General features: G+C 55.8%; 1 protein-coding gene and 1 long non-coding RNA gene across 5 annotated transcripts; one reads left to right on the forward strand and one right to left on the reverse strand.

Moving 5' to 3' along the window:
* The first annotated feature begins 645 nt into the window (after positions 1–645).
* Positions 646–20,971, forward strand: INSRR (insulin receptor related receptor). Of its 2 annotated transcripts, none has more exons than XM_082462378.1 (22): positions 646–2,181; positions 5,780–6,331; positions 7,903–8,206; positions 8,301–8,443; positions 8,657–8,801; positions 9,655–9,869; positions 10,152–10,278; positions 11,668–11,921; positions 12,135–12,302; positions 12,395–12,590; positions 12,771–12,812; positions 12,890–13,110; positions 13,350–13,486; positions 13,571–13,733; positions 13,981–14,086; positions 14,779–14,831; positions 15,014–15,243; positions 15,723–15,833; positions 15,964–16,123; positions 16,420–16,549; positions 16,682–16,816; positions 17,094–20,971. In XM_082462378.1, exons 1-22 carry the CDS (start codon positions 2,097–2,099, stop codon positions 17,335–17,337), a joined length of 3,921 nt encoding a protein of 1,306 aa, XP_082318504.1. In that variant the 5' UTR covers positions 646–2,096; the 3' UTR covers positions 17,338–20,971. The 2 variants fall into 2 exon arrangements, with proteins under 2 accessions (XP_082318504.1, XP_082318505.1); XM_082462379.1 differs by having other exon boundaries at positions 11,683–11,921.
* On the reverse strand, positions 14,080–27,900 carry LOC309661184. 3 transcript variants are annotated; one of them, XR_014263885.1, is made up of 3 exons: positions 27,706–27,900; positions 14,797–14,937; positions 14,080–14,211 (listed from the first exon to the last, which is right to left on the reverse strand). It is a non-coding gene; the product is annotated as an uncharacterized lncRNA (long non-coding RNA). The 3 variants fall into 3 exon arrangements; XR_014263886.1 differs by lacking the exon at positions 27,706–27,900 and adding an exon at positions 26,172–27,691; XR_014263887.1 differs by lacking the exon at positions 27,706–27,900 and adding an exon at positions 25,673–27,691.
* Between the last annotated feature and the right edge of the window lie 83 nt (positions 27,901–27,983).

Below are 27,983 nucleotides of genomic sequence, written 5' to 3' on the forward strand. Positions count from 1 at the left end.
AGCCTACTCCCCCAAGATCCCCCCAGCTCCAGGAGACGCGGAAGGGCAGCCGCAGAACTCCTCGGAGGTGTCTGCTGGGAGTAGGGGAACTGGGAAGTTGATACATTATTTCTCCCAGCCTACAGAAGCTGCATTTAGGGGGGAGGGGAGATGACTGAGCTTTGGGAAAGCTTGCCGTCCAGGTCATCCTAGCCAGCCCCCGGCCTCACATCTCACTCCGCACGGGGCACGTGCCTGAGGGAGTGTGCATGTCACTTGGGATAAATTAGGTGAAACACTCTCTAAAGCCTAGAAAGAAATGGGAAGGGATCCCCAAAAGACCAAACGCAGAACCTGGGGAAGGAAAACAGAAGAGACAGAAAGGGAAGGTGTCGCCCCCAAACAGCCGGAGAATGGAGACCCGGGACCCGAGACGCCGATTTCCAGGAGAGGCCACAGGGTGGCGCTGGAAGCCCGCGCGCAAAGGTGTGAGCTCCGCCGAGGTTGGGTGGGTGGGGGCGCCGTCGGCAGCCCCCACTGCGCGGCGCCTGGCGACCCAGCGTCAGCCACTGACCCGGGCCAGCCGGCACTGGCCCCCAGGCTGGGTAGGGCCAAGCTGGGCTGGGCTGGGCTGGCATCGATCGCTGTTCTGACAAGAGCATCGATTTCTGCGCGGAGAAATTAATAGCTCTCTTAGCTCCTCGGACGCGGGAGCCGCCCGCGGGCGGAGCTGGGGACCCGTAGGTCCAAGGAGGCCGCGCACCCGGAAAGCCCTGGGTCCCCAGCAGCAGTCACAGGGCAGGTCCCAGCCCCTTCACCCCGCGGGCCTCAAGCCGGGGAAAGGGGAAGGAAGAGGGGTTCTGGAGGAGGGACTTTTGGAGAAGGGTAGGGCAGACAAGGGCCCAAGGAACCCGCAAAGGAAGCCCTCCGAGAGGAGAGTTTTCTCTACCAGGGCCCCAGCAAAGACTGTCCCCCAATTTCCCGAGACAGAGACAGACCGACCGACCAAGTAGCCTGAATTCAGGAAGGTGACGAGACAGAAGCGGGGCCCCACGGGGTCATTGCTCTCTCCACGAGGATTTTGGTTGGAACCAAGGGACTTAACTAGGACAGAGCCTTGCGCCCGAAAGCGGAAGTGACAGGCTCCTAAGGAGGTTGCCAGGGGCTCAAAGAGGCGAAGGACTTGACTATTCGGGAGACAGGTCGCATTCCCGCCGGGTTTCAAGCTCACCGGGTCGCTGCTGCCAGCAGTTACCCCGCAGGTGTCAAGGCAGCAGGTGGCCGAACTTAGAACCACCCTTCCCCGAGGGGCCCGGTCGCTCGCCGCCGCTCCGGCCGGCAGTGCAGCCCCAATTGGGAGAAGTCCGCAGGGGCGAGGGAGGGGGGACCCACCTCAGACGCAGCGGGGCTGGGGGAACTCTGTTCTTGGCCCACCATCCCCCTGTATTTTGGCCTTATTTCCCCAACAGACCTGTCCATCCCTGAGTTGTCAGGCTAAATATTTTGGCTTGGCGGGAGGGGCGGAGAGAACCGAGAGGTCCCAGCAAACCAATCCGTTTGGTCTGGGGCGGGGAGGCGGGAGCTGGGCGCGGCCCCTGCGTGCCACCCAGGGAGATACCGCGGCAGCGCGGCCAGCTGGAGCTGGGGAGCCGAGCGCGCCCGGAGGGATCCGGGGAGACTGTCCCCGGCGAGTCCCGCGCTCCCCGGGACCCCCCGCTCCTCTCCTCTGCCTGTTCCCTGGGCTTCTGCTCCGCCCTCGGGGTTGACCGGCCTCTTGCGCTGCCTTTTGCTCTGCACCCTGTGTGACTTTGTTTCCCTGGAAGCCTCTCTGAGTCTCTCCCCGTTGCTGTCTGCATCTCTGTCCTCATCTCTCTGTCTCTGTGTTCACGCTGAGTCTCTGGCTCCAGCAGCCTGTCACCGTCTGTGTCTCTGTGGCTCTCATTACTTTATTTCTGTCTCCTGCCATCTCTGTGTGGGATTCTTTGTCACTCTGCCCCTTCCCTTCCCCTTCCCTCTGAAGCTTGCATCTCTGTGTCCCTTAGGGCCTGTCAGGTCCTTCTCTTCCCTGGAGCCATCTGGAGAAGAGCCAGGACTGGGCACAAGGCAGGACTAGGACAATGGCAGTGCCCAGTCTGTGGCCATGGGTAGCCTGCCTGCTTGTGATCCTCCTCTCCTTGGGATTTAGCCTGGACACTCGCGAGGGTGAGTCCCCAGCACTGTCTCCTGGAGCCCCATCTCCCTTCCAGCAGACTGGGAGGCCAAACACTGAGCTTCCAGCCAGAACACATCTATTTACTTACTTCGACATGAAGACTGGGGTTAGGTCTCAGAAGGACTTCCCACCAGGAGGAGCATTTAGTTCCCAGAGATGGGTGTTTTCCTCTCAGTTCCCTGGGAAATGAGAAGGACCCTGAAACAGGGATGAATAGATGTCCTCCATTCCTGCTTATGAAACAGTGATCCCAGTAAAGCCTGAATGAGAATCAAAATGAGGGGGTTAGTCTTAGAGGTCTTTTCTAGAGCCACTGAATGGGAAAGGGGCCAGGATGGGAAGGGGAGCTGAAAACCAGGCACCATTAAGTAACTGAACCCATTGTGCAGACAGGAAACTGAAGCTCAGAGAACTGAGAGCTCAAGCGAGACTGGGGTCCTGAGCTCCTGCCTCCAGGTTCTGTCCCACGTCCCCCACTTTGAGGGCCCATCCGCTGGGGTAGGAGCCTTCTTTTAATTAGTCCCCAGGCTAAACACTTCCCATGTGTAGCGTTTTGGGGGTTGGGACCATGTAGACAAAGTGGCCCTCATGAGGGTGCTGGGGGCTTGGCAGGGAGAGGAAAAAGTGCTGAGAGTGGAAGATTCAAAGGCAGAAGGATGAAGAGATGTCCCTTTCCCCACATCCACCATTCCCTTCCAGACTGAGGAAGCTCAGGAATCCAGTTCTCTGTGCCTGCCTGAGGGGGTCCCGTGATGCCCTCAGACTGGGGACTTCCAGGGGCAGAGCAGGGTCTCCCTTTCCTGCAGAGACAGAGGGGTGATGTGAATGGGTTGGGGCAAGGGGTCCCCTGAAGAGTGCTAGTCACAGAGGCATTGCCTGCAAGGCATAGCCCCACCCCCTGCACCCTTCCCCTCCTCCACCCCTCCCCTCCTTCTCTGCTGTGCCAGGACAGGGCATAGCAGATGCCAGCCAGGAGCATGGTTGTCAGGATAGGAGCACGGCCCTGGGGGCAGGGGGGCGGGGGAGGGCGGTGTTTGGTCAGGGGACCCAGATGTCCCGTTCCCAGTGCAGCTCTGCACACCACCATGTCCTGAGGGGAGGCAGGCAGGGGTTAACCTGTGTAGGTCGTAGATTTGTTTTTCCAAATGACTCCCATCAGGGGAGCCCTAGAAAGGCTGGGGCATGACGGGAAGTGGCATGTGGGCTCCTGAGAGAACCCCCCATCTGCCTGCAGAGCCTGATTGGCCTTTGCCTGGAGGGACTAGAAGTGTTTTCTCATTCTCCCTCTCTGTGTGTGTGCATGTGTGCCTGCATGTGCTCAGACACACACACACACACACACACACACACACACAGAGTTGCTGGGTAGAGCCAAGCACAGGGACCACTAATGACAACAGGGAGAAGGTGTGAAGTAAGCCCCAGGGGGCCAGCCTAGCCTGGCCACCCCCTTTTAACCATCAGGGGATGGGCCTGGGTATGTATGATGGGTGCATTGTTTCTTGAGGGCTGGGTAGGAAGGGAGGGAGTGGAGGCTGGAGAGGTTAACAGGACTTGAATGGCAAGCTGAAAGATTCAGACCTGAATCTTCCTGAGTGGGGACCATGGAAGGTATCCTTGGGAGAAGTGAGTGCAGGGACCAGGTATCCAGCCCATTAGGAGAATGGTCCTACGTGCCTTGGGGAAAGAAAGAAAAGGGGGGCTGGGGCCCTGCGATCCAAAGAAGCCAGACACACCCAGGTCCCCGAGGGAGGAGTGGACTTGGGATCCAGATGTCCATCGATTCAACCCACAGCCCCTGAGTGCCCAGTGGTTCCTGCCCTGAACCGGGCACCATGTGGGGATGCTGACTAACAAAGGTCCCACCCTCAGCAGCCTCCCTCCTTGGAGGGGGTGACAGACAGACAGAAAGCAATGTTGGGGCAATACCCCAGGTGTTCTGGTGTGGATGCTGGACTAAGTGCAGCTGAGCCTGAAGTGATTAACTCAGAGGGTCAGGGAAGGTGGGGGCTTGACCTGAGGCTTTCCCGACAAGAACTGAGGGTGTTGGCAGGCCAAGGAACTCTTCTGAGGCTGGAGGTATTAGCGGGGCCCAGTTTATCAACACCCTGGAATGTCAGGCTGAGGAATTTAAACTTGAACTTTTGGCAATGGGAGCCACGGAATGTCCCTTCGAGAGTAAACAGGTGCAGGGACCAGGCATCTAGCTTTCTCAGGCCTGGGAGAGAAGTGGAGTGTCTGAAGCTCAGACTACTGCTTCCCAGTCACAGATTTCATTCATTCATTCCTTCATCAAATATTTATTGAGCACCAATTTCGTGCCAGGCACTATACCAGGCACCAAGGATACAGCAATGAATTACACAATGATCCCTGCTGTTCTGGAGCTTACAATAAACAAAATAAATAAGTAAATTGTATATCAGCCAGTGTTAAGCATTTGGAGAAAAATTAAGTAGGAAGGGGAGTGGGACTTCCCTGGTGGTGCAGTGGTTAAGAATCTGCCTGCCAATGCAGGGGACACGGGTTCGAGCCCTAGTCCGGGAGGATCCCACATGGCTCAGAGCAACTAAGCCCGTGCGCCACAACTACTGAGCCTGCTCTCTAGAGCCCGCAAGCCACAACTACTGAGCCCACGTGACACAACTACTGAAGTCCGCGTGCCTAGAGCCCGTGCTCCGCAACAAGAGAAGCCACCGCAATGAGAAGCCCACGCACCGCCAGAAGAGAAGCCCCCACTCACCACAACTAGAGAAAGCCCGCGCAGCAGCAAAGACCCAACGCAGCCAAAAATAAATAAATTTATTTATTAAAAAAAAAAAAGTAGGAAGGGGAGTAGGGAGTGTTGCCATATTAAATAGGCTGGTCAGAGAAGTCCTCATTGAGAAGGTGACATCTGAGCAAAGACTTAAAAGAGGTGAGGGAGCCATTGAGAGGGAAGAGTGTTCTAGCCAGAGGGAACAGAAAGTGCAAAGACCCCAATGCAGAAGCTTGGCTAGCTTGTGTGAGGAACAGCAACGTGGCCAGTGTGTCTGAAGAAGAGAGAGAAAGCGGGTGAAGTTGGAGAGTTGCAGGGGCCCTGTAGGCTGTGGTAAGGACTTCGGCTTTTCATCAGCGAGATGAAAGCCATTGGGGAGTTTTGAGCAGTGGAGGAAAGTGATCCAGCTTGTGCGTTGTGTTTCCACTCTGGCTATAGAGGGGAGGATAGAAGAAAGAGGGGACGGGGTGGAGGTGAGGAGACTATTTAGGAAGCTATTACTGTAAAGCCAGGAACAGGTGATGGTGAAAGCAGTTCGGGTGGCTCTGGATATATTTTAAAGGTAGAGCCCACAGAGTACAGGGGTTAGAGAAGGAAAGGAATCATGGAGGCTTTAGCTTTGGAGTCTGACTGCAAGAAGGAAGTTGCAATCAACTGAGAAGGGGACGTGAGTTTGGGAGGGAAGGTCAGGAGCTCACTTTTGTCCATGTTGGCTCATCTGGTGGGGGTCTTCCAAGCTGCCAGTGAGGCCTCTGAGGCCCAGGGAGCAGGTCACGCAAGGGGTGCTTGGCTCAAACGGTACTGAGGGCTACCTGCACTTGTACCCACAGTGTGCCCCAGCCTGGACATCCGCTCAGAGGTGGCAGAGCTGCGTCGGCTGGAAAACTGCAGCGTGGTGGAGGGTCACCTGCAGATCCTGCTCATGTTCACAGCCACTGGCGAGGACTTCCGTGGCCTCAGCTTCCCACGCCTCACTCAGGTCACCGACTACCTGCTGCTCTTCCGTGTCTATGGCCTGGAGAGCCTGCGTGACCTCTTCCCCAACCTAGCGGTCATCCGCGGTGCCCGCCTCTTCCTGGGCTACGCGCTGGTCATCTTCGAGATGCCTCACCTGCGGGACGTGGGGCTGCCAGCGCTGGGGGCCGTGCTGAGTGGGGCCGTGCGCGTGGAGAAGAACCAGGAGCTCTGCCACCTCTCCACCATTGACTGGGGCCTGCTGCAGCCTTCACCTGGCGCCAACCACATTGTGGGCAACAAGCTGGGCGAGGAGTGTGCCGATGTGTGCCCCGGCGTGCTGGGCGCCACTGGCGAGCCCTGTGCCAGGACCACCTTCAGCGGGCACACCGACTACAGGTGCTGGACCTCCAGCCACTGCCAGAGAGGTGGGCACTGGCACAGAACACAACTAGGGGGCACAGAGGGGGCAGGGTCAAATGGGGCTGGCTGGCCGTAAGATGGTATGGGTAAGTACTTTGCTGACACTATTTATTTTAATCCTCACTCATCCTATGAGGGAGGTGCTGTTGCTATTCCAGTTTTGCAGATGAGGAAACTGAGGCTCAGAAAAGTTAAACAACTGATGTAGCATAAGGCAGTCAAGGGGTGGGCACAAGACAGCATCAGGTAGTTATGGAGAGACAGTAAATAAGTTGGACATGGTGAGGAGGGGAAGGGTGGCATGAATGGGTGCAAGGCAGCTGCACAAGAAGCAGTATGGGGCAGTGGACAAGAGCGAAGCCGACTGGCCTGTGTTTGAATCTCAGCTCTACTACTTACCAGCTATGTTTATTTAGCTTATCTGTGCCTCAGTTTCCTCATCTGTAAAACGATCAGAGCATTGTGATGAAGAATGAGCTATTCTGTAAAACATTAGAGCAGTGCCTGGGCCATGTTAGCAGTTCTATGCTTCTGATAAAAATGGCCACAGCACAGGCCGGCAGTATTGAAATGGGAAGGTTGGGAGCTGGGTGGAAGGAGAAAGGAGGAGGTGACAGATGAATGACAGGGCAAGTGAGGACAAATTATGTGAAGTGGGATCTTCTTTAGGAGGTAAGGTGCATGGAGGGGAAACAGAAGGAAAGAGTGGAGAAAAGGAGGAGTGGAATAGGGAGAGGATGGTTGGAGGAGGAAGTGAAAGTTATAGGGGAGGGAAAGAAGACCTTCAGAGACTGGGAGCAGATCTGGGGTCCCCAAGCTGGGGATCTTTCCATGCAGCTCCTGGAGGTCAGCTCCCCTCACCCCAATGCCTCAGCATGAAGGCAGAAGAGTAACCAGATCCCTGCTGTATCCACTGGGCCCCACCTCCCCAATATCTCCCTGTTGGCTGTAAACACAGCTGCTGCATGTCCTTCTCGTGTATAGTGTCAACACGCCCTGGCTGACCCTTGCTACACGCATCGCTCCCACAGACATCCAGCTGCCGCTGTGCAGAGTAGCCAGGCCATTGGCACCCAGCCCCAAACCCATCCACATCTGCTTGGGGCCACCTCCCACCCAGGGCAGAGCGCTGAAGAGGGAGGAAGTATGGGCAGGGGCATGGGTCAAATGACCGGGGATGGTCCCTCCTTCTACACACTCCCAGGCCCACCTTGCCCTGGGCCTCACTCCTCAGGAGAAGCTGACTTGTTCACCTTGGCCCCATGCCCAGCAATGATCTGGGCACTAGGCCTAGACAGGACAGCAGGCTGGGGAGCAGCAGCCCTTACAGACAAGGTCACTGCTTGGTCCTGAGTTCTGACACCCCTGACTAGGCACTGTGGGAGGTGAGGAGTCACAGAGAGGGGCCACGGTCCCTATCTTCAAGAGCCCCTGTCTGCGGAAAACAGAGTGGGCAACCAGTGTCATCTGAGCTGGAGGGATTTGGGTGCAGACTAAGAGTGTTAGCCCAGGAGGAGGGGCTGGGGCCAGGACCAAGGAGGCGTGGGTAAGGTCTGATGCAGCACTCTGCCCGCAGTGTGCCCCTGTCCCCGTGGGCTGGCCTGCACAGTTAGGGGTGAGTGCTGCCACACTGAATGCCTGGGAGGCTGCAGCCGGCCAGAAGACCCCCATGCCTGTGTCGCCTGCCGCCACCTCTACTTCCAGGGTGCCTGCCACAGGGCGTGCCCTCCAGGCACCTACCAGCATGAGTCCTGGCGCTGCGTCACGGCCGAGCACTGTGCCAGCCTGCGCTCTGTGCCTGGCCGCGCCTCCACCTTCGGCATCCACCAGGGTAGTTGCCTGGCCCAATGCCCTCCAGGCTTCACCCGTAATGACAGCAGGTGAGTGTCGGGTGGGCAGGGGGCACCCTTGGAGCAGTGAGGGGGCCCACACTGGTCCAGGGCTCATGCCACATCCTCTGCTTGCCCCTACTAGCATATTCTGCCACAAATGCGAGGGGCTATGCCCCAAAGAGTGCAAAGTGGGCACCAAGACCATCGACTCTGTCCAGGCAGCACAGGATCTGGTGGGCTGCACCCACGTGGAAGGGAGCCTCATCCTCAATCTTCGTCAAGGCTGTTAGTGCCTTCCTCAGGACCATACCTCTCCTCCTGGCCACACCCTTCCTCCTGGCCACACCCCTTACAATGATCCAGCTAAAGCAGCACTTTCCACCATCCTGGGTCCCAGCCCTGAGGGCCCCCTTCCCTTGGCCCCCGTTCAGCTCCCCCCTCCCAATGGAACCATCACTTTCCTTGCCCCTGCTCCAGCCCTGTCTTCCCCATTCCCAGATAACCTGGAGCTGGAGCTGCAGCGCAGCCTGGGACTGGTAGAGACCATCACTGGCTTCCTCAAAATCAAGCACTCCTTTGCCCTCGTGTCCCTAGGCTTTTTCAAGAACCTCAAACTAATCCGGGGGGACACCATGGTGGATGGGTAAGGGGTCAGAAATAGTTCCCTCTCTCTCATCTCCTCCCCAACACTCCCAAAACTGTGGTGAAGAGTATGGGAAACAGCTCTGCTACTTACTAGCTGTGTGACTCTGGGTAGGTTACTTAACTTCTCTGGTCCTCAACTTGCTCATCTGTGAAATGGGGTTAATATAACTACTTATTTCTTAGGGCTGTTGTGAATATTACTTAAGTTGTTATGTATAAAGCACTTAAAACAGACCCTGAAACAAAGTATATATGACTACATAAAATTATAGTTACATATAACTCGATATGTATTGGCTATAATTGTTATCATCTGATCTTCTTAGCTGCAGAGCAAGACTGCCTGGGTTTGAAACCCATTCCTACTTTTACCAGTTGAGGCCTACCCTTAATGTAGCCAGGATTTTTCAAAATAATGTTTTAAATTACCATCCAGCCAAGTGGTTTCTCATGTACCCCCAGGGGTGCCCCCGCTCCAGCTGGAGAGGCATAGCCCCAGGCTGAGTCCCACTCCTCCCTGTGTCCCCAAAGCCAGGACAGAACCTGGCACATAGCAGGTGCTCAGTTAGTGTGAGATGAGGGAAGGAGGGAGGCAGAAAAACAGTTGACCCCATTTCACTGATGAGGAAAACACAGAGTGTGGGTGACTTGCCGGACCTCACATTTCTGGTCAGTGGCACCGAGTGGGTGTGTACGAATGCTCCAGGTGTACTGGTGTGGGTGGGCTGCTGTGTGCCCCTCCTTCGCTGTGCCCCCAGTGCAGCCCCTTCGGGAAGAACCCGTAAGACACCCCCTTCCTCACCCCTTGCCCCCACCGGCCGTGCAGAGCAAGGTTTCCTGGCCTCCCCCAGGAACTACACTCTGTATGTGCTGGACAACCAGAACCTGCAGCAGCTGGGCTCCTGGGTGGCTGCGGGGCTCACCATTCCCGTGGGCAAGATATACTTCGCCTTCAACCCACGCCTCTGCCTGGAACACATCTACCGCTTGGAGGAGGTGACTGGCACGAAGGGACGGCAAAACAAGGCAGAGATCAACCCCCGCACCAACGGAGACCGAGCTGCCTGTGAGGCCCAATACCCCAACCCCTGGCACCCTGGCAGTGAGAGATGTGACCCCAAGGAACACCCAGACGCGCGCACACGCTGACCTTCACACACGCTGAAATACACCAGACACGCTCCCGGGTGGAAGGGGACGCTTGAAGGGGTCAATGTGATAAGTTCTCTTCAGAGGCCACGTTGGGGGTGGGATGCTGCGGCGTCAGGGTGGGGGGTTGGGAGTAGGCGGCTCAAGCAGGTGCTCTCAACACGGTCAAGAGCAAGTGTTCGCCCTTCACCCCGACCAGGCCAGACTCGCACCCTGCGCTTCGTGTCCAACGTGACGGAGGCCGACCGTATCTTGCTGCGCTGGGAGCGCTTCGAGCCGCTGGAGGCTCGCGACCTACTCAGCTTCATCGTGTACTACAAGGAGTCGTGAGTGGCGGGGGCGGGGCCAGAGCGGGTGGGGCCAGAGCGGGGGCGGGGCCAGAGCGGGCCGGGGTCAGAGCCCGACCAGGTCAATTTGTTCACGACCTTAGGCAGGTGAGGGCAGAGCCCCGGGGGGCTGTGGAGAGCCAGCAAGCCAGGACCCCAGAGTCGCACTCCCTCGTAGGGCCCACGTCTGGCTCTCTCCTCTCACCTTCTTCATCCCTTCGTGCCTCAGTTTCACCTTAACCAGTGATGAGGAGAGGACAATCAGGATTTCTGAAAGCCCAGGAGAGGCGCCCTGCTGGGAAGGCCTGGATAATTAAACTTCAATTCACTATGCTAATGTTTAGTACTGACCACATGCTCCTGCCCCAGCAGCGGTTTGGGAAGTACCCACTAATTTGGCCAGTTTTATGCATATCTTTGCCAGCATTTCATTAAAGCCTGAGGAAAGGAGGGAGCAGGGACAACCAAGGACCAGCTGCTCTTTTCTTTGGAGAGAATGTACTGACCATAGCAGGATGGATAGTGGTTAGACCACAGGAAGAACTTCTCCAAAAGCATGGCTAGGGATCAAAAATAGAATTCCTTAGAGAAGAGAGATGGATTTGGGAAGGCAAGCTGGGAGGGCAGGAGTGAGGAGTACTAGCCCTCTATGGTAGATAGAAGATGGGAGCCACCTGGTTTGGAATCATTTCCTGTGAATTAAAATGGAGAGATCTTAGTTGCCCACTAGCACAGGGCCTGGCCTGGGAGGAAGGGAGAAATACTAATGGTGGGAGGCCTGCTCACAGGGCCAAGACTCTCCTAGGCCTCAGTGGATGAAGGACTCTAGCATGAGGAGCTGGAGAGTTTGTCAAATACAGATTCCTGGGCCCCGCTCCCACAGATTCTGATTCCTTTAGTCCTGGGCAGGGCCCATAAATCTGCATTTCTAACAAGCTTCAGCATTCAGGTAATGCTGAATCTTCTGGGCCATGGACCACACGTTAAGGAATGCTAACATGGACTGCAATGTAAAGCCCCGGCCTCCCACCCCTACCCACCGGTTGTAGAGCTCACGTTCTGCAGGACTATACACAGCTGCCTTTGGACTCAAAGGGCAGAGAATCTTCGAGGTCTTTCAGGAAACTCCCCTAGCATCTGCCTTGCAGTGTGGCTATGGCTGTGCTCCCTTAGAGATACACTGGGGATCCTGGCTCAATTCCAGCTCTGAGCAGACCCACTCAGTGAGTGTGTCATGCCCACAAGGCACCTGCCCCAAAGGGCAGACCCACACCTGCTTCTGAATGCCCTCGTACTGGAAGAAGCATGACAATGACAGTCTTGGAGTGATTCAGAGAGGAGGGGGATGCTAGAAACTGGGGTTGGGGCTGAGCTGCCCCTCATCTCTAGGGATGGGGTGTTCAGCCCATTCCAGAATGCCACAGAGCATGTAGGTCCAGATGCCTGTGGGGCCCAGAGCTGGAACCTACTGGATGTGGAACTGCCCCTAAGCCGCACCCAGGAGCCAGGTGTGACCCTAACCCCACTCAAGCCCTGGACACAGTACGCAGTGTTTGTGCGGGCCATCACGCTGACCACTGCAGAGGACAGCCCCCACCAAGGAGCCCAAAGCCCCATCATCTACCTCCGAACCTTACCTGCAGGTAGGCTGAAGCCTTTGAAGGGGGTTGGGAGCTAAATGCCTGGGTCCTAGTGAGAATGGGGGAACCCAAGCACCAGAAACAGAGAAGCTGGGTCACTGAACACCGGGCCTATAGAGGCTGGGAGGCCGGACCTCAGAGAGAGGGGCCCTTAACCAGACAGTATTTGAAAGGGGGATCTGCAGCCCCTCAGTTGTACCCTACTCACACCCCCAGCACCCACAGTGCCCCAGGACGTCATCTCCACGTCCAACTCCTCCTCCCACCTGCTGGTGCGCTGGAAGCCACCGACCCAGCGCAACGGAAACATCACCTACTACCTGGTGCTGTGGCAACGCCTGGCAGAGGACAGCGACCTCTACCTCAATGACTACTGCCACCGCGGTGCGTAGGGAGGAGGCGCGGACCGGAGGGGTTGGGGTGTCGGGCCGCGGGCGCTGCTAGTCTAACTCTTTCCTTCGCCGCCGCCGCACCAGGCTTGCGGCTGCCCACCAGCAACAACGACCCCCGCTTCGACCGCGAAGACGGGGAACTCGAGGCCGACAGGGAGCCTGGCTGCTGCCCTTGCCAGCACCCACCTCCTGGGCAGGTCCTGCCACCGCTGGAGGCACAGGAGGCCTCCTTCCAGAAGAAGTTTGAAAACTTTCTACACAATGCCATCACCATCCCCAAGTGCGTCTCGGCACGAGAGAGCCGGGAGGCCAGGGTGCTGATGAGCGGGGTCTGCGGGCGGGGGGGCGGGGCCTGGGTTGTGGGTGGGTTTGGGAGGCGGTCCGCCGTTGCAGAGGGCACTGGGGCGCCTTCCAGGCGGGCCTGACAGGGCCCACCTCCCCGATCCCCCGGTCTCCCCAGATCCCCTTGGAAGGTGACGTCCATCAATAAGAGCCCTCAAAGGTGAGCGGGGGCGGAGCAGGGGCCGAGAGGCGTGGCTCCCGGGACCGGGGCCTGGCTCTGACTTGCGCCCTCCCTAGGGACTCAGGGAGGCACCGCCGGGCAGCCGGGGCCCTCCGGCTTGGGGGTAACAGCTCGGATTTCGAGATCCAGGAGGACAAAGTGCCCCGGGAGCGAGCGGTGCTGAGGGGCCTGCGCCACTTCACAGAGTACCGGATCGACATTCATGCCTGCAACCACGCGGCGCACACTGTGGGCTGCAGCGCTGCCACCTTCGTCTTTGCGCGTACCATGCCCCACAGTAGGTAACCCCCCCCCAGCTCTACCCCGCCCACACACCGACACCAAGGACCCCATCCAATTAGTGCTCCAACTAGCCAGTTTGACCTCCCGCCAACCTCAGGGCCGCAGTTTGCTCACCCTTCCCAGTCCCCATAATCCCAGCGTTTCCTCAAACCTCCCAGTTTAGAGCCCTTGGGTTTGAACATGAAGGTGAGAGGAAATACTTGTGGCCGGGCTGCCTGATGCCCTGTCCCGCAGGAGAGGCTGATGGCATCCCAGGGAAGGTGGCCTGGGAGGCAGCCAGCAAAAGCAGTGTTCTCCTACGCTGGCTTGAGCCACCGGACCCCAACGGACTCATTCTCAAGTACGAAATCAAGTACCGCCGCTTGGGAGAGGTAGGTACCCCAGGAGACACCCTAACCTAGCCCCAATTTGTGCCTCCATCCTCTTCCCAGCCAGCTATTCTGTGTTGCCCTCAGGAGGCCACAGTGCTGTGTGTGTCCCGCCTGCGATATGCCAAGTTTGGGGGCGTCCACCTGGCCCTGCTGCCTCCTGGAAACTACTCTGCCAGAGTTCGGGCAACCTCACTGGCTGGCAACGGCTCCTGGACAGACGGTGTCGCTTTCTACATCCCTGGCCCAGGTATGCAGAACCTCTGTCCCAGACCTGTACTCCCAAACAGCCCCACCTGGGGCCCCAGACACATCTCCCATTGTGGAAACCACAGGCCCCTCCACCCCATCCCTCCTCCATCCTCACCTCCCATTGTGGAAAGAGAAGTGTCCTCTACCCTCTGACTTCTCCATCTTTTTTCATTATTATTGTTTTTTTCTTTTTTTTCTGACTTCTCCATCTTTGACCCAACCCTCTGCTGCCTTCTGGCCACCAGAGGAGGAAGACTCCGGGGGGCTGCACGTCCTTCTCACTGTCACCCCCGTGGGGCTCATGCTGCTCATCATTCTTGCTGCCCTCGGTTTCTTCTACAGCAGGAAGAGGTGATGACAAGTCCCATTGGTTCCCAACCCCCTTCTTCCCTGAGCCCTCATCATAAGGTCAGTGCAATCAGAGGGTAGTAGATGAGACAGCAGAAAGGAATTCCTTAGAAGCAGTAACTCTTCCCCTGGGGGCGGCATGGAGGAAAGAGACACACCTTTCAGTTAGGGGGACCAACTTGTCCACGTTTGCCTGGGACTTTCCTGATTTTGGTAGTGAAAGTCCCAAATCCTGGGAAACCCCTCAGTCTGGGCATACTGGGTCTGTTGGTCACCAAACTCTTAGCCTGAGAACTAATGAAACTGGTCCTATCATAGCAGGGGGAGAAGCAGGAGACCTCAGGATGTGTCCTGGGATCCTGGGATTCTTGATGTCAGATCCCCCTAGGGCTGGATATGAGAGGGAACTGAGGGCAGGACTTTGATTAGCTGGGTTCTGAGGACTAGCTGAGCAGACAGCAGCTTCTCTACTTCTGTCCTCCCTTTTCCCAGCCTGCTCAGATCCCAGATCCCAGGACTAGGACCAAGACTAGCTTGGAAAGTGCTTGGTGTTCCCCAGGGGTCACCCTGATCAGAGCTAGGGGTATGATCAGTAACTTCCTTCCTCCTTGTAATGTCCCTCTTCCTTGTCCTCTGACATTGCTTCTTCCTTCCCGAGGACCCTTCCAGTCTGACCCTCTCACCTCCCATTGCAGAAACAGCACGCTGTATACCTCTGTGAATCCGGAGTACTTCAGTGCCTCTCATAGTAAGTCTGGGGGTGGCTGGACGGGTGGTGTGGGAAAGGGAGACAGGAGGGGAGAAGAGGCAGACTTCCAGACCATCTTGGAGAAGGCAACCTTGGGACCCGAGCCCTTCAGAAGAGAAGAGAAGTGGGTGGAGGTGTGGCAGAGAGCAGTACCCTTGCCTGTGACTCCCACTTCCTCTCAGTGTACATCCCTGATGAGTGGGAGGTGCCTCGGGAGCAGATCTCCATAATCCGGGAACTGGGCCAGGGCTCTTTTGGGATGGTATACGAGGGGCTGGCACAAGGACTTGAGGTTGGAGAGGAGCTCACGCCCGTGGCCCTGAAGACGGTGAATGAGCTGGCCAGCCCACGAGAACGCATTGAGTTCCTCAAGGAAGCCTCCGTCATGAAGGCATTCAAGTGTCACCATGTGGTAAGGGAGGGTCAAGGGCATTGTCAGGGTAAAAATTAGGGTGAAGTTCATGTGGTAAGAGGGAAAAGATCAGAGATGATTTCAGGGCACCATCAAGTTCAGGGTTGGGCCTGTGGTTAGGATCCTAATTGGGGTAAAGCTCATGGCTGGGGTTAGAGTCAAAACAGGGTCATCATAGGGCCATGGTAGGATCATGGCTAGGGCTGGAATCAGTCATGGTGGAAGTCAACACTGAGTGTTCACATCATTATTAGGATCACGGTCAGAGTTGATTCAATCATGAAGATTGGGATGATAGTCAGATCGATTAAGGTCATGGGTTAGCGACAGGGTCATTGTTAGGTCAAGATTAGGGTTATGGTCATGGTTGGGGTTAGGAGGGTTGGTGTCTGGGTCAGTTGTGACAGCAGAACAAGGTTTTGGCCAGGGAGATCAAGGGAGCTGGGTAGACCTACAACCAGGCTCTTTGTCTATCCCAGGTACGTCTCCTGGGTGTGGTGTCTCAGGGCCAGCCAACTCTGGTCATCATGGAGTTAATGACCCGAGGGGACCTCAAGAGCCATCTTCGATCTTTGCGGCCTGAGGCAGAGGTAGGGACCAGGAAGATCCTGGGTGAGGGGCTGGGGAGTTAGAGAGGACTTGGCACAGTTGTAGGGGTAATCATTTGGCAGGAGTCCAGCCTCAAGTTCCTACTTCACTAGCCCCCTCTCTTGGCTCTAGAACAACCCTGGGCTCCCTCGGCCAGCACTGGGAGATATGATCCAGATGGCTGGTGAGATCGCGGATGGCATGGCCTACCTCGCTGCCAACAAGTTTGTGCACCGAGACCTGGCGGCCCGAAACTGCATGGTGTCCCAGGACTTCACCGTCAAGATCGGGGGTACAGAGGGGGCCAGGCGGGTGGGGGCAGCCTGGGTAGAGTGACTCCCCCTAAGCGAGGCTTGAGGAGACCCAGGCCTGTCCCACAGCTCTGTCCCTGATAGCCCCCAACCCTGGATGTCAGTCTCCTCATCCAAGGGCAGGATTTGGATGGGATGATCTCTGAGGTCCTTTGAGCCCTCAAATTCCAGGATTCTTGGAGACTATGGAGGTGGAGAGGGTTGGGAAAGGTATTCCTGGGGCAGGAGCTGGTGAATGGCTCTGCTGCCCCACACTCTGTCTACCCTCACTTTCCAGACTTCGGGATGACTCGAGATGTGTATGAGACAGACTATTACCGCAAGGGCGGGAAGGGGCTGCTGCCTGTGCGCTGGATGGCCCCTGAGTCCCTCAAAGATGGAATCTTCACCACCCACTCGGATGTCTGGTGGGGCCTGGCTGGAGCAGAGGGCTCAGGGGGTGTGGAGGCAGGGCCTTGGGAGAGGCCTGGGTGCACTCCTTAGGGTGTGCTGAGCTGCATTAAGGGTGCTGGGCTCAGGCCCTCCTCCGCGTCCTCCAGGTCCTTTGGCGTGGTGCTCTGGGAGATTGTGACCCTGGCTGAACAACCCTACCAGGGCCTATCCAATGAGCAGGTGCTCAAGTTCGTCATGGATGGCGGGGTCCTAGAGGAGCTGGAGAGCTGTCCCGTTCAGCTGTGAGTCACCCCAGTCTGCCCCTGCCTCATCCTTGCCCTGCCTACACCTGTCCCACCCCCGTGAGTCTGGCCCACCTCCTCTGATGCTTTTACTTGCACTGATCCCCAGCTCTGAGCCCTCCAACTCAAAATCCCCACTACAACCCCCATTTACTCCCCTGTGACCCTCGCAGACATAATCCCCCATGATCCCCCCCTACAATCACACTGAATGACCCTCTCAGTGCAGGAGGCAGGACGTGTGCACCCCTCTGACACTGCCCCCCACCTCCACCAGGCAGGAGCTGATGCACCGCTGCTGGCAGCAGAACCCGCGCCTGCGCCCAACTTTTACCCACATCCTGGACAGCATACAGGAAGAGCTGCGGCCCTCCTTCCGCCTCCTTTCATTCTATTACAGCCCAGAGTGCCGGGGGGCCCGGGCTTCCCTGCTGCCCACAGATGCAGAGCCCGACTCCCCGCCAACCCCTAAAGGGGCTTCCTCAGACTTCAGCCCCCAAAATGGGGGTCCAGGGCACTGAGGGGCACCCCATTCCCTGGCTAGTTGGCCTCCCATGGGCAGAGAGGAAGGGACCTGACCTTTGCAGCCATGAGATGCTGAGACAGGGCAGGGGGTGGCCGAGGGGGGCACAGAGAGCAGGAGCAGGACAGATTGGGGGTGACGGGGAGAGCAGAGCAGAGTCATGGCAGGAAAGATTTTCTCAGGAATCTGATCCTCCATGAGAAAGTAATCAAGGCCACAACAGAAGCGGAGGTTAGACCGTGGACAAGACATCCTGCCCTCTGAGTGAGAGAGCCTACTCAGACTAGGAAGAGAGGCCTGCCCGCCCCAGAGGCAGGGTCTGGGGAACCCCACCCTCAGCTTCGGAGCTCCTGTGGGCATCTGGGGCCATCAGCACATTTGAAACCAGATGAGCAGCCAGAATCGGGCCTGGAACCCTCTCAGTCTGTGTTTGGGATGCTGGGTTTGGGCGTCCACGTGACTGCTCCTCTCACCTCCTCCCCTCTGCCCCGTACCGCAGGGGTTGTGGGGAGAACCCAGGGACCTGGGTGAGTGGGTTCCCAGCCTGGCCTGGAGGCCTGCCCTCACCCCTTCCTCTCCTTTGCCATACCCAAAGACCCCAAGCTTGCTGCTCCCCCTTCCTCTTCTCCAGGGCGTTCCCTTGGTGCAGATTCACCCCTTCTCCCAGTCCTTTCCCCCTCAATCCCCCTCCTACCCTTGGATTATTAAGGCTTTAATAGCCTTGCTTCCTCCCTGCCCTCACTTCTGCCCCCCACCCCTGCCTCTCATGGGAAGACTGGAGAAGGCACAATAAAGGCCGAGGTCTGTTTATACCCTGGTCCCGGGCAGCCCATTATCTCTCCATCTATATGGTGTTAACACTGGATGAACTTCCTCCCTCCCTCCTTGGGGACTTGAGGTGGTGACCCTGAGGCAGTGATATAGGATAAATACACCGCTGTCAAACACCACCTCCATGAGGACCTGAGCAGCCAGGGTTGCCATGGCAGTGAAGCAGGACCATCCTGCTATTATCTGCAGCTCAGGTGGCCAGAAGTGGTTGAGCCCGGCAGGGGAACCTTTGTATCTGGCCTCCCAGCCTCACCAACCCGTCCCCCACACCTCATCCCTCCCTATTTCCACTGGGCAGACATTTCCTGGGGTATCACAGGACAGACTTGAAGTGGGCAGAACTTGGGGTGGGGGAGGGGTACTGATGACATCACCAGTCCGTGCTGGATGCCCCCGAGGCAAGGCAGGGGACACACGTCAGAGCAGAGTCTGTGTGTCTGGCTCCCTACTGTTATTCCATCCCAGGAGCAGAGATGCCCCGGAGGCAGGTTAAAGGAGCGCATGGGAGTCTGTTTCCAGGCTCTTATGCCAGTGGCGTCAGAGCATTCGAAGGGGAGGAGCTGCAGATGAACGACTTAAAACCTTGGTGAAGGGGGTGGTAGCAGAAGGGGCTGGGCCTGGCTCAAGGCTTTTTCGCATCCTATATCAGCGTTTCCTGCATCCAGGTCCTCAGGGCCAGAGCTCCCGTGCTGTCACACACAGGGGTTCTGCGGAGGTTTATACTTCTAAGCGTGCTTGCTCACTCCAGCACCCGTCCTGAAAACCACAGCTCCTTAAGGCATGAGTGGAGTGTGCATGAGTCTGTGCGAGGCGTCTCTATGATAACAACCACAACTCATACACTATCCTGTTAGGGTCCAGGTGGGCAGCAAGGACCACGTGTCCCACCGCACGCACCCCTGCCCTTCCCTGTCCCTGCCTGTCATTGCTGGCTAAGGCAACAGTGACCCCTAATGGTTGCTGGCGGAACCACAGCTTAGGGAAAAAAGAGTGGGGAAGGTTGTTCTCTCCTCCCTGTGTTGCTGGTCTCCGGCCACCAGCGAGTACAAGGGAGGAGAGACTCCACACATAAGCCCTGGATCTGAGACCCACACACTCGCACAGCAGACAGGCACACCTGCACTTGCACAGGCCCAGAGGGCAGCACTGGGGTCAAGCCCTCTCCCCACCACCCATGTCCCCTAACCTCCACAGGATGGGACATTGCATGCTCAGGAAGCGCTGGGCATGTGGTTGTGGAAGGGCTTAAAGAAGGGATTGGGAGTTGAAGAAAAGAGGGCTTCAGAAAAACACTGCCTGTGCTTCACCTCCAAAGATGAGCAGGTGGTGACAGGCCCAAAATAACGTTTTGGAGAAAGGTGTAGGGATGCTGGAAGACAAACTCTACTGCCATCTATGTCCTAGAAAAGAAGTGGATGTACATTGTAAATCAACTATACTCCAATAAAATCAAAGGAAAGAAAAGTAGATGTAATAAGGTAGCAAGACAGATGGTGGTTAGACTTCAGAAGGGACTTCCCAACTATACAGGGAAGCTTTGTGGAGGGAAGAAGTGTCCTCTCTCAGAGACAGCTAAATACAGACAATAGGTTGGCCCGGGGAAGGAGAGTGATGGACACCTACCAGAGAGGCAGAAGGATGAATGCAGTGACTAAAATAGAGAGTCCAGAAACACCTTTCTTGATTTCCTCCTCCCCCCCAGCCCCACCCCCGATTCAGACAGAAGTCCAGAAAAAATAACCTGCAGCTGGCTAGGAAGGGTAGGAAATAGCATGGAGACAGATTAGCATAAAAGAATTACATGTTTACCATCTACCCCCTTGGAACTGTTCTTGTGCCCTCTTGACAATTCCCCCACCTGGGCAAAGGGATGCTGGAGGCTATAGGTCTCATGTCCCACCCCTCCCAGCTCAGGAGCAACTGATGCATCTTTGTGGGGAAGAGACTGGAGGCTTCCATAGTGAGAGGCCCAAAGGCCTGGGGCAGGAGGGTTCGAGGTCAAGTGGTCCGGGGTCAGGTGAGCTGTGCCACTGGACCAGGCCTTGGTTGAGGCAGGACAAATAGGGGTGTTCACAGTTCCTCTTCCTCTAGGCTCTGGGTACAGAACAGAAGGCTGCAGCCAGGGTGGTTCCTGGCTATCATCACGTAGGAGGAAGAGCCAGGTACGAAGACAGGAGAGGTCAGCATCCTGCTCCTGCTCCTGGGTCAGCCCCACAGCCCCATACTCCCTCCGAGACCCAGGGAGCTTGGATGACAGGGCACCAGGTCTTAGATGCCCAGCGAGGGGGCAAACCTGGAGTAGAAACTTGGACCCTCCCCTTGGCCTAGTGTCAACAACGCTGTGGAAGCCCCTCCCCTGGTCCAGGAGTTGTTTGTCTTCTTCTCCAACCTTAGCTGAGGTGAAGGACAAGGGAGATGTTAGTCACAGCCATTACCCCACAGCAAGGGTCTTCCTCCTTCCAGCAAGAGACTTCAATGCCCAACTCCTCAGGCCACCAGTGCCCGCCCCCAGGGGCACAAAGGAGAGTTTGGGGGTCCTCTCATCCCTGTGAGGCCGATGGGCAGTGTGCTGGCACCTCCTACCCACTCCTGATCTTTGCCCAGGAGTCAGAGGGACTGAACACCTGGGGCTTCTTCTGGCTGCCTTCCATGAACAGGAGCCCCTCTGGGTCACTCATCTAAAGGCACTACTAGTCAGTGGACACTAGGGTGACACTAGCTGTCCCTGGAGTGAGGGAAGTGACGCTGAAAGTGCCAACTCAGGAATCCAGGCCGGTGGGGTTGGGATGGAGCCAGAAGGGAGGGCATTTGGTGAGCCCCTGGGCACATGATCAGGAGCTTGAGATCAAGTGCTCAGGTACCCCTGATGCCTGGCTGAAGGAAGGGTCTCAAAGGGGCCACACAGCTAAGAGTTTTGACGTCCTCGCTGTGGAAAGGAGGCCTAAGGGCCATGGGGCAGGCGTTCAGGGTGGGTGTGGTGAGGGGGTGGAGTGCCCCCTGGGCCCGAATATCTGGATTACCCAAACTCAGGGGCACTTGCCCTTCTCCAAAGCCAGGAGAGGTAGCCCCCTGCCCAGGATGGTAGCTGGCTGAGTAGATACTCCAGCCCAGCTTCCTCATCTGGTTCCTGGGAAGGCAGGACATCTGAAGAGTTTGGCATCTTGGACTGATCAGGCCAGGAGCTCCTCTTGCCATCTTCACTTCCACCACAGAGGGGAGAGGGGAGAGATGGGGCCGCCGGTCAGGGTGGGGGTGGGCAGAGGGAGGCACTCCAAGGATAAAGATGTCAACTGAAATCCTAGGACAAAGAAGGAGGGGCACAAGACATTCCCTCCTGTCTCTCTCCCCGCCCCCAGTGGCTGCAGCTCTCAAGTACCACGGACATTGTCAGATGTCAGGCAGAGGGAGGACAGGAAAGGCTGGGGATGCTGGGGAGGTAGTGAGGAGGGAGAAACAGGCAGAGGAAGGGGGTGCGGGAGAGAGGAGACCCAGAGAGGCAGGGAGACAGGAGATCAGAACCCCTCTACACACACGCACTGAAGGCTCTGAGGACACCCCAGCCTGCCCCTTGGCTCTCTGTGGGTCTGGTCCCCACCCATCCCCACTCATGAGCAAGAACAGGGAAACTTTGTGCTTGGTTGTATCTGGAGATGAAGAGGGGGGTCACATCCTGAGGGAGCAGAGGGTCACGCAGGTTCCCACCCTTTCAGGTTGTGTCAAGCTGGTCCTCAAGCAGAATAGGACAGGAGAGGGGAAGTGGGCAGAGGTGCAGGGGGAGAGAGGGGAAGGATGGCTAGGGTGGCAGTGGGGACAACATTCTGAGACTATGCAGAAGGATTCTTAAGCAAATGAGACAGAGGCCCCTTCCTCTCTAGGAGGCAGAGAAAGGAGAGCGTGTGCACAAAAGGACAGAGGTTGACAGCTGGGTCAGGCAGGAAGAAGTAGAGATGGAAGAGAGGGGTCTAGCCAGCATGCATCTCTCCAAATGGCAATTGGAGTAGAAACCGACTGCTGCTGAAGCAGGAAGAATGGAGGTGGAGCTATATAAAGACTTCCAGGGAACAGGGTCAGGGGGCAGGGGGCAAAGGAGGCAGGGGTGGCCTCCTTTGGCAGCAGAATTACCTAAGGGAGAGACCTCCATGAGACAAGGCCAAGGGCTGCAATAAGATAATAGACACCAAGTGCTTTGTAAGCTATAGAGCACTATACAAATTATAGTTGTTGTTATCTAATTGTGATATCATTTAAAAAGATGCTGCAGAAGCACATTTAGTGCCATGGAAAGATGGCCATGATGAACTGCAGAGTGAAAAGGGCAGGTTGCAAATAATAAAATGCCATTTTTTGCATTTACATGTACAAACCCAGAGAAGTGTCTGAAAGTGTAAATATGCATCTGGGAGATGGGGTTGTGGATGATTTATATCTTCTTTTTGCTTATCTGTATTTTCTCTTTATGTTTTTAAAGAACATACATTATTTATGTTGTGAAAAACAAGCAGTTTGCTTTGAAAGGAATGAGACTTCCTCCCAGTTGGTCGAGGTCCTGGGCTCAGGAAGGGTGAGGTCAGAGTGGGCCGGGGCCATGACTCTGCCCTCTCTCTGCCTGGTTGGTTACCTTGGGGTCTGACAAATACATATTCTCCATGAACATTTTTTTCCTCTATGCTCTAGGCTGGGCCAAAGTTGGTTTGCGTGAATTTAGAATTGGCAGCATGTTTTTGTAACCCCACGATGTTTCCGGCTGGGAAGATATAAAACAGGGGGCAGGTAGAGAAAAGCAGATAGAGATCCCCAGCAACTCTGAGCCCACCCACAGGGAGGCCCACAGCCCTCTGCTTGCAGTGTCCTTGGGACCACCTTCCCCACCCAGCCCTGCAGGACCAGCCTCCACCTGTAGTGGCTTCCAGGGCCTGTGGCAACCTAGGTTCCCACCCCCGCTCATTCCTCAGCCTTACCCACGTACCACGCCAACACCCAAATGTGGCTTCCTTTTTTATCCCTTCCCCCACCCTCTGCCTCCCAATCTGAGTGTGGACCATCACACCCTTGGAGGCCTCCCCCCACATTCTTCCCCACTGGGCTCCCACCTTGTCTCTTTCCCAGTCTGAAAGCACCCTCCTCCCTCCTATGAGCCCCTCTCCCAGAGCTACTTAGAATAGTACCTAGTATCGAAAATTCCTTATGCTGTCAAAGAGCTTTCTGTTTCCAAAGTGTATGGAAAATCCACTTAGAGAGGATGGCATCAGTGATCTGAGAGGCCAAATGACTTGCCTAAGATCACATAGCCAGTTCCTGGAGGTCCAGCCCCTTCTACCACGAACCCAGCCTGAAGGGCTGAGAGTAAACTGATTTGTCCTCTCTGTCCTTCAGTCCCTTCTTTATCTCTAAATTGCATCTTCCCTGGCATGTAAGCCTTCCACTTCTAGCTGCAACTTGCCTCTCCAGCATCGTGATCTGCCCCACCCCAAAACAAACCTCATGTTCTAATCAGTCTAGACTCTTCCCTATCCACCAGCTTGCACCATGCTGCCCATCCCCTGACCTGTGCTCTACTGGGAATTGCCTCCACATCTGCCCCACCCCCTGCCCCATCTTTGGTCTCTGAGGCTGTTTCTGAACTCTGCACCATCCACAGGGCACTGAGTACCTGCTGCCTTATACAGCCATGATGTTAGTGTCAGGACTCCCCTTAGGAAAATAGAAACCACGCCAGGTATTTCCACAGAGAGTATTGAATATAAGAGGTTGGCTTTACTGGTGTGGGAGGGCTGAAAAGCAAAGAGGGAACACTAAGTAACACAGAGAAAACCGCAAGAGGAAGCTCCCACCCCTAGGTTGGGAGAACAAGCAGGTAAGGTTGAGGTTGTCAGAGTCTAGAACCTCAGGGAAGGGATACCCCAGAGGTGGGATCCAGATCTTGGAGGAGGTAATGCTGACCAGCTGGTGCTGGAGCAACATTGAAAGGAAGCAACCGGAAGAAGCAAGTCCTCCCCTCTTTCCCTGTAGGCAACCTCCCTGTTGGCAGAACTTAATAAGAGCCCACTGGCAAAATACGCTCTGCAAAATATGGTTTGCAGAGTCAGACCCAGCCTCACAGAGCAGAGTATAGAAGGGAGGAGTTAGAGCTGAGAGACAATAGGTAAGTGACCAGCACCCATGAGGGTCATTATTTATTATGATTATTGGACATAAAATGTACTGAGCACCTTCTACGTATCTACACTTGACATACACTCGAACATAAAGAATAAAGTGGGGACTTCCCTGGTGGTCCAGTGAGTAAGACTCCTTGATCCCTGGTCGGGGAGCTAGATCCCGCATGCATGCCACAACTAAGAGTCCGCATGCCGCAACGAAGAAGTCCGAATGCCACAACTAAGACCTGGCACAGCCTAAATAAATATTTTTTTTAAAAAAAAAGAATAATCTGGTGAGCTTCATTCTATCACTGACATTGTACAGATGAGGGAACCATGCCTTCAGCAAGTGAAATAACTTGCCCAAAGTCCTGCAACTAATAAATGGCAAAGTTGGTATTCAAAGGCCACAATTTTTCCACTCTATCCTGTTGTCTACAAGGTGCCCCACACCGGGCTAAGAGGGCTCCGGAGAGGGGTGGGCATAAGTCCTTATGGGCAGGGATGGCAGATTGTACAATGGTCTGGCGGCAGCGCCAAACCTCCTTGAGCATGTTGTATGTGCTAAACCCCTGCTTACAGTAGTTCCTGCCATGGGTGAAGGAGCCACAAAGATGGACAAAAGCCAGGTCCTACCCTTGCAGAGCGCACTGCCTCCCAGGCAAGAAGGCATGCAGACAGATCACTGCAGTGCACCACGACAGTCCCATGGAGCCGTGCCAGAACCAGGGCTCTGAGAGCACTGCAACTAAAACTCAGATCTCATCACTTCCCTGCTGAAAGCCCCTCAATAGCTCCCCGGTGCCAACCAGCAAAGGCAAAGCTCCAAGCAGGCTGACCTCTCAAACTCTCTGCCCCTCACACCCACGCCACCCGCAGATGGCACCGCAGCTCTAAGCCTCTGCACCTTCACTCACTTTGCTCCTTCAACCCAGAACGTCCTCCACTCTCTCCACCCTCCCCTTCCCGTGTACCCTGAGAATCATCTGCTCACCCTTCAAACCAGCTCTCTCAACTACCACCCCCTCTCTGAAGCCTTCTTGACTTCGCTCCCCCTTCGCAGCATTATCCTGGGCAGCATGGACCACTCCTTCCTACACGCCCCCTGAACCACAGGCTTTTAGTTTAGCTCCTGTCACTCTGAATTATCTGGGTTTGTTTACCTATGTATCTCCCCTGCCCTCGAGTCTTATTTATCTTTGCAGCCCTTGAAACTATCATATACTCCAGTACATAATAGGTTTTTAATAGATGCTCCATGAATTCATGATAACAAACCAGCCAAGGGCAGGGAGTGCAGAGAGGAAAAAAATACTGCCTTTGGAGCCAGACCTGAACTGAATCTTAGTTAAACATACTTACTAGTTTGCTTGAGCAAATTATTGGTAATTTACTGCTCCCGGCCTCTGTCAAATGGAAAGTCCACTGCACTCGTCACAGCACAATGCCTGAACCCAGACATCTGCAGGGCTACCTGCGTTCTCCTTCAGGTGGTCGTGGGTGAGGTCCAGGCCACATATGAGGGCCTCAGCCCCAAGGGCTGCACCAGGAAGTCTGCAGGCCTGACTGCCATGACTCCTTCCCAGCCACAAAGTCTACATGCTGGACATGCTAGAGGAGAGAGAGTAGGAACCCTAAATCTCCCCAGCCACTCTAGACCTCAAGTTCCACCCCCCAGAGTCTACGAGATCCCAAACTCCCTTGAACATCTTCCTGTGCTGACCCACAGTGCCCTTGGTGCCTTTGGTGCCCCCAGCTTCACAGGCACCTCAGCACATCTGGAGCTTCCTCTGGTGGTCTGGAGTCCCTAGAGATCACCAGGATCCCCTACACTTCTCCACCGTTCTCCCTTCCCCAGTACCTCCAAGCAGTCCTGGAACCTGGCTCTCAGTCACCAAGAACCCTCTCCGCAGTCTCTCCAGACTCCCAGGGTCCTGCGGTCCTTGCAATCCCTCTCCGCCCCTCCAGGCGCTGCCAGCTCTAACCCTGCACCATCTGGATGAGCGGCCAGCCAGCTGGCGCAGGGGCTCAAGCTGCTGCAGGGCTCCTTCCGCTGCACTCCTGTCAGTGCCGCCCAGCCAGCCCTTTCCTCTGCCATGTTGCAATTCACTCTAACAGCAAATTCAGCCTGAGGAAACTTCTGGCAGCACACACATTCCCCAAGTACCCACACAGCAGGGGAGAGAAGCAGAAGAGAAGTGGGGACGGCAAACTGATCTGACCCAGCATGCTCTTCACATGGTCCCAAGTCTTTGCCCAGACTTCCCCTGGGCCTGGGACTACCCCTCTGCCCACAACTTCTTATCAAGGCCCAGCCCAGATGCCCCCACATGGCACTCTCCTCTGAGACTCCTTCCTCCATCACCCCAGCCAGAAGAGAGCTCTCTCCTCTCAAGTCCTGGAGGATGCCCATGGCTCTGGGCATGACCGCTTCTCCTCTGTGGTCCTAGCTACCTTAGAACTTGAGCTCCTTGAGGGAAGAGGACAGGTTTGACATTTGGTGTACAGACTGAATTGTGCCCCCTCAAAATTCATATGTTGAAGCCCTATCCCCAACGTGACTATATTTGAAGATAGGGCCATGAAAGAAGTCATTAAGGTCAAATGAGGTCATTAGGGTGAGGCCCTAATCCAATAGGACTAGTGTCCTTATAAGAAGAGGAAGACACACCAGAGATATCCCCCTCTTCCCCACATGAGCACAGAGGAGAGGCCACGTGAGGACACGGTGAGAAGGCAGCCACCTGCAAGCCAGGAAGAGAGGCCCCACCAGAAACCAACCCTGCTGGCACCTTGATCTTGGACTTCCAGCCTCCAGAACTATGAGATAATAAATTTCTGTTGTTTATGCCACCCAATCTGTGGTTTTTGTTATGGCAGCTCGAGCATATTAATACATTCAGGAACTCAGGGAAAGCGTTCTGGGAAGGGAACACCAGCAGACAAGCCATCTCACATGTGCTCTTGAGCCCTTCCCGTTATCAGCCCGGCAGCTCACAGGACAGAGGGGAGGGACCAGACCCAGCTGCTACAAGCCCAGCCAGAGGGAAGACCTGAGGTCTGACCCTCTGCCCCGGCCCTGAGGAGACAGTGGTTAAATGTTCCCATCACATTGCTAGGAACTTATAGGAAAGAAGGGAAAAAAATACCTGAGCTCCTCCTGCAGATCAGACAGACCCTCTGCTGGGCTCAGCACCCATTTGCTGACAGAATCCCACAACCACCCTTCCAGAGAGGTGTTCTCCCACGTTCCAGACCAGGCAACCAAAGCTTGGAGAGATCAAGCAACTTGCCCAGGTTGACCTTGGCACAAGGGTGGAGGGGGATGAAAATACAAATCAGGGTGAGAGACAGTCACAGCCTCAAGATGCTAGAGCTCTTCCAAGTGCACCTACCTGACAAAATGCTGAGGCACACGCAAGATTTCAGCGGCAGGCCCGGAAACTGGTCTGAATTTATGGGAGGGATCCGCTGTACCTGGGTCTAAGAGAATTCATTCCTTGCCAGGGCTGCTGGCCTGGGCCCAGGCCTCCAGACAAAGAGAGTGAGTAATTCCATTTTAAAGGTGAAAAGTACTTCCGTTGCAATTATCACACAGTGTATCAAAGCAGTGGGCAAGGTTTCCAGAAGCAGGGGGGTGGGGTGGGGGGAGGTGGGGTGCGTGGTTACTGTG

Source organism: Balaenoptera physalus (genome assembly GCF_965194825.1).
Source record: "Balaenoptera physalus genome assembly, chromosome: 1".
NCBI lineage: Eukaryota > Metazoa > Chordata > Mammalia > Artiodactyla > Balaenopteridae > Balaenoptera > Balaenoptera physalus.

Bases quoted from the DNA above. Each gene is read 5' to 3' on its own strand.
- INSRR (XM_082462378.1), top strand. From the start codon at position 2,097: ATGGCAGTGCCCAGTCTGTGGCCATGGGTAGCCTGCCTGCTTGTGATC. The intron at 2,182-5,779 runs GTGAGTCCCCAG...TTGTACCCACAG, and splicing joins TAGCCTGGACACTCGCGAGG to TGTGCCCCAGCCTGGACATC. The intron at 10,279-11,667 runs GTGAGTGGCGGG...CCTCATCTCTAG, and splicing joins ATCGTGTACTACAAGGAGTC to GGATGGGGTGTTCAGCCCAT.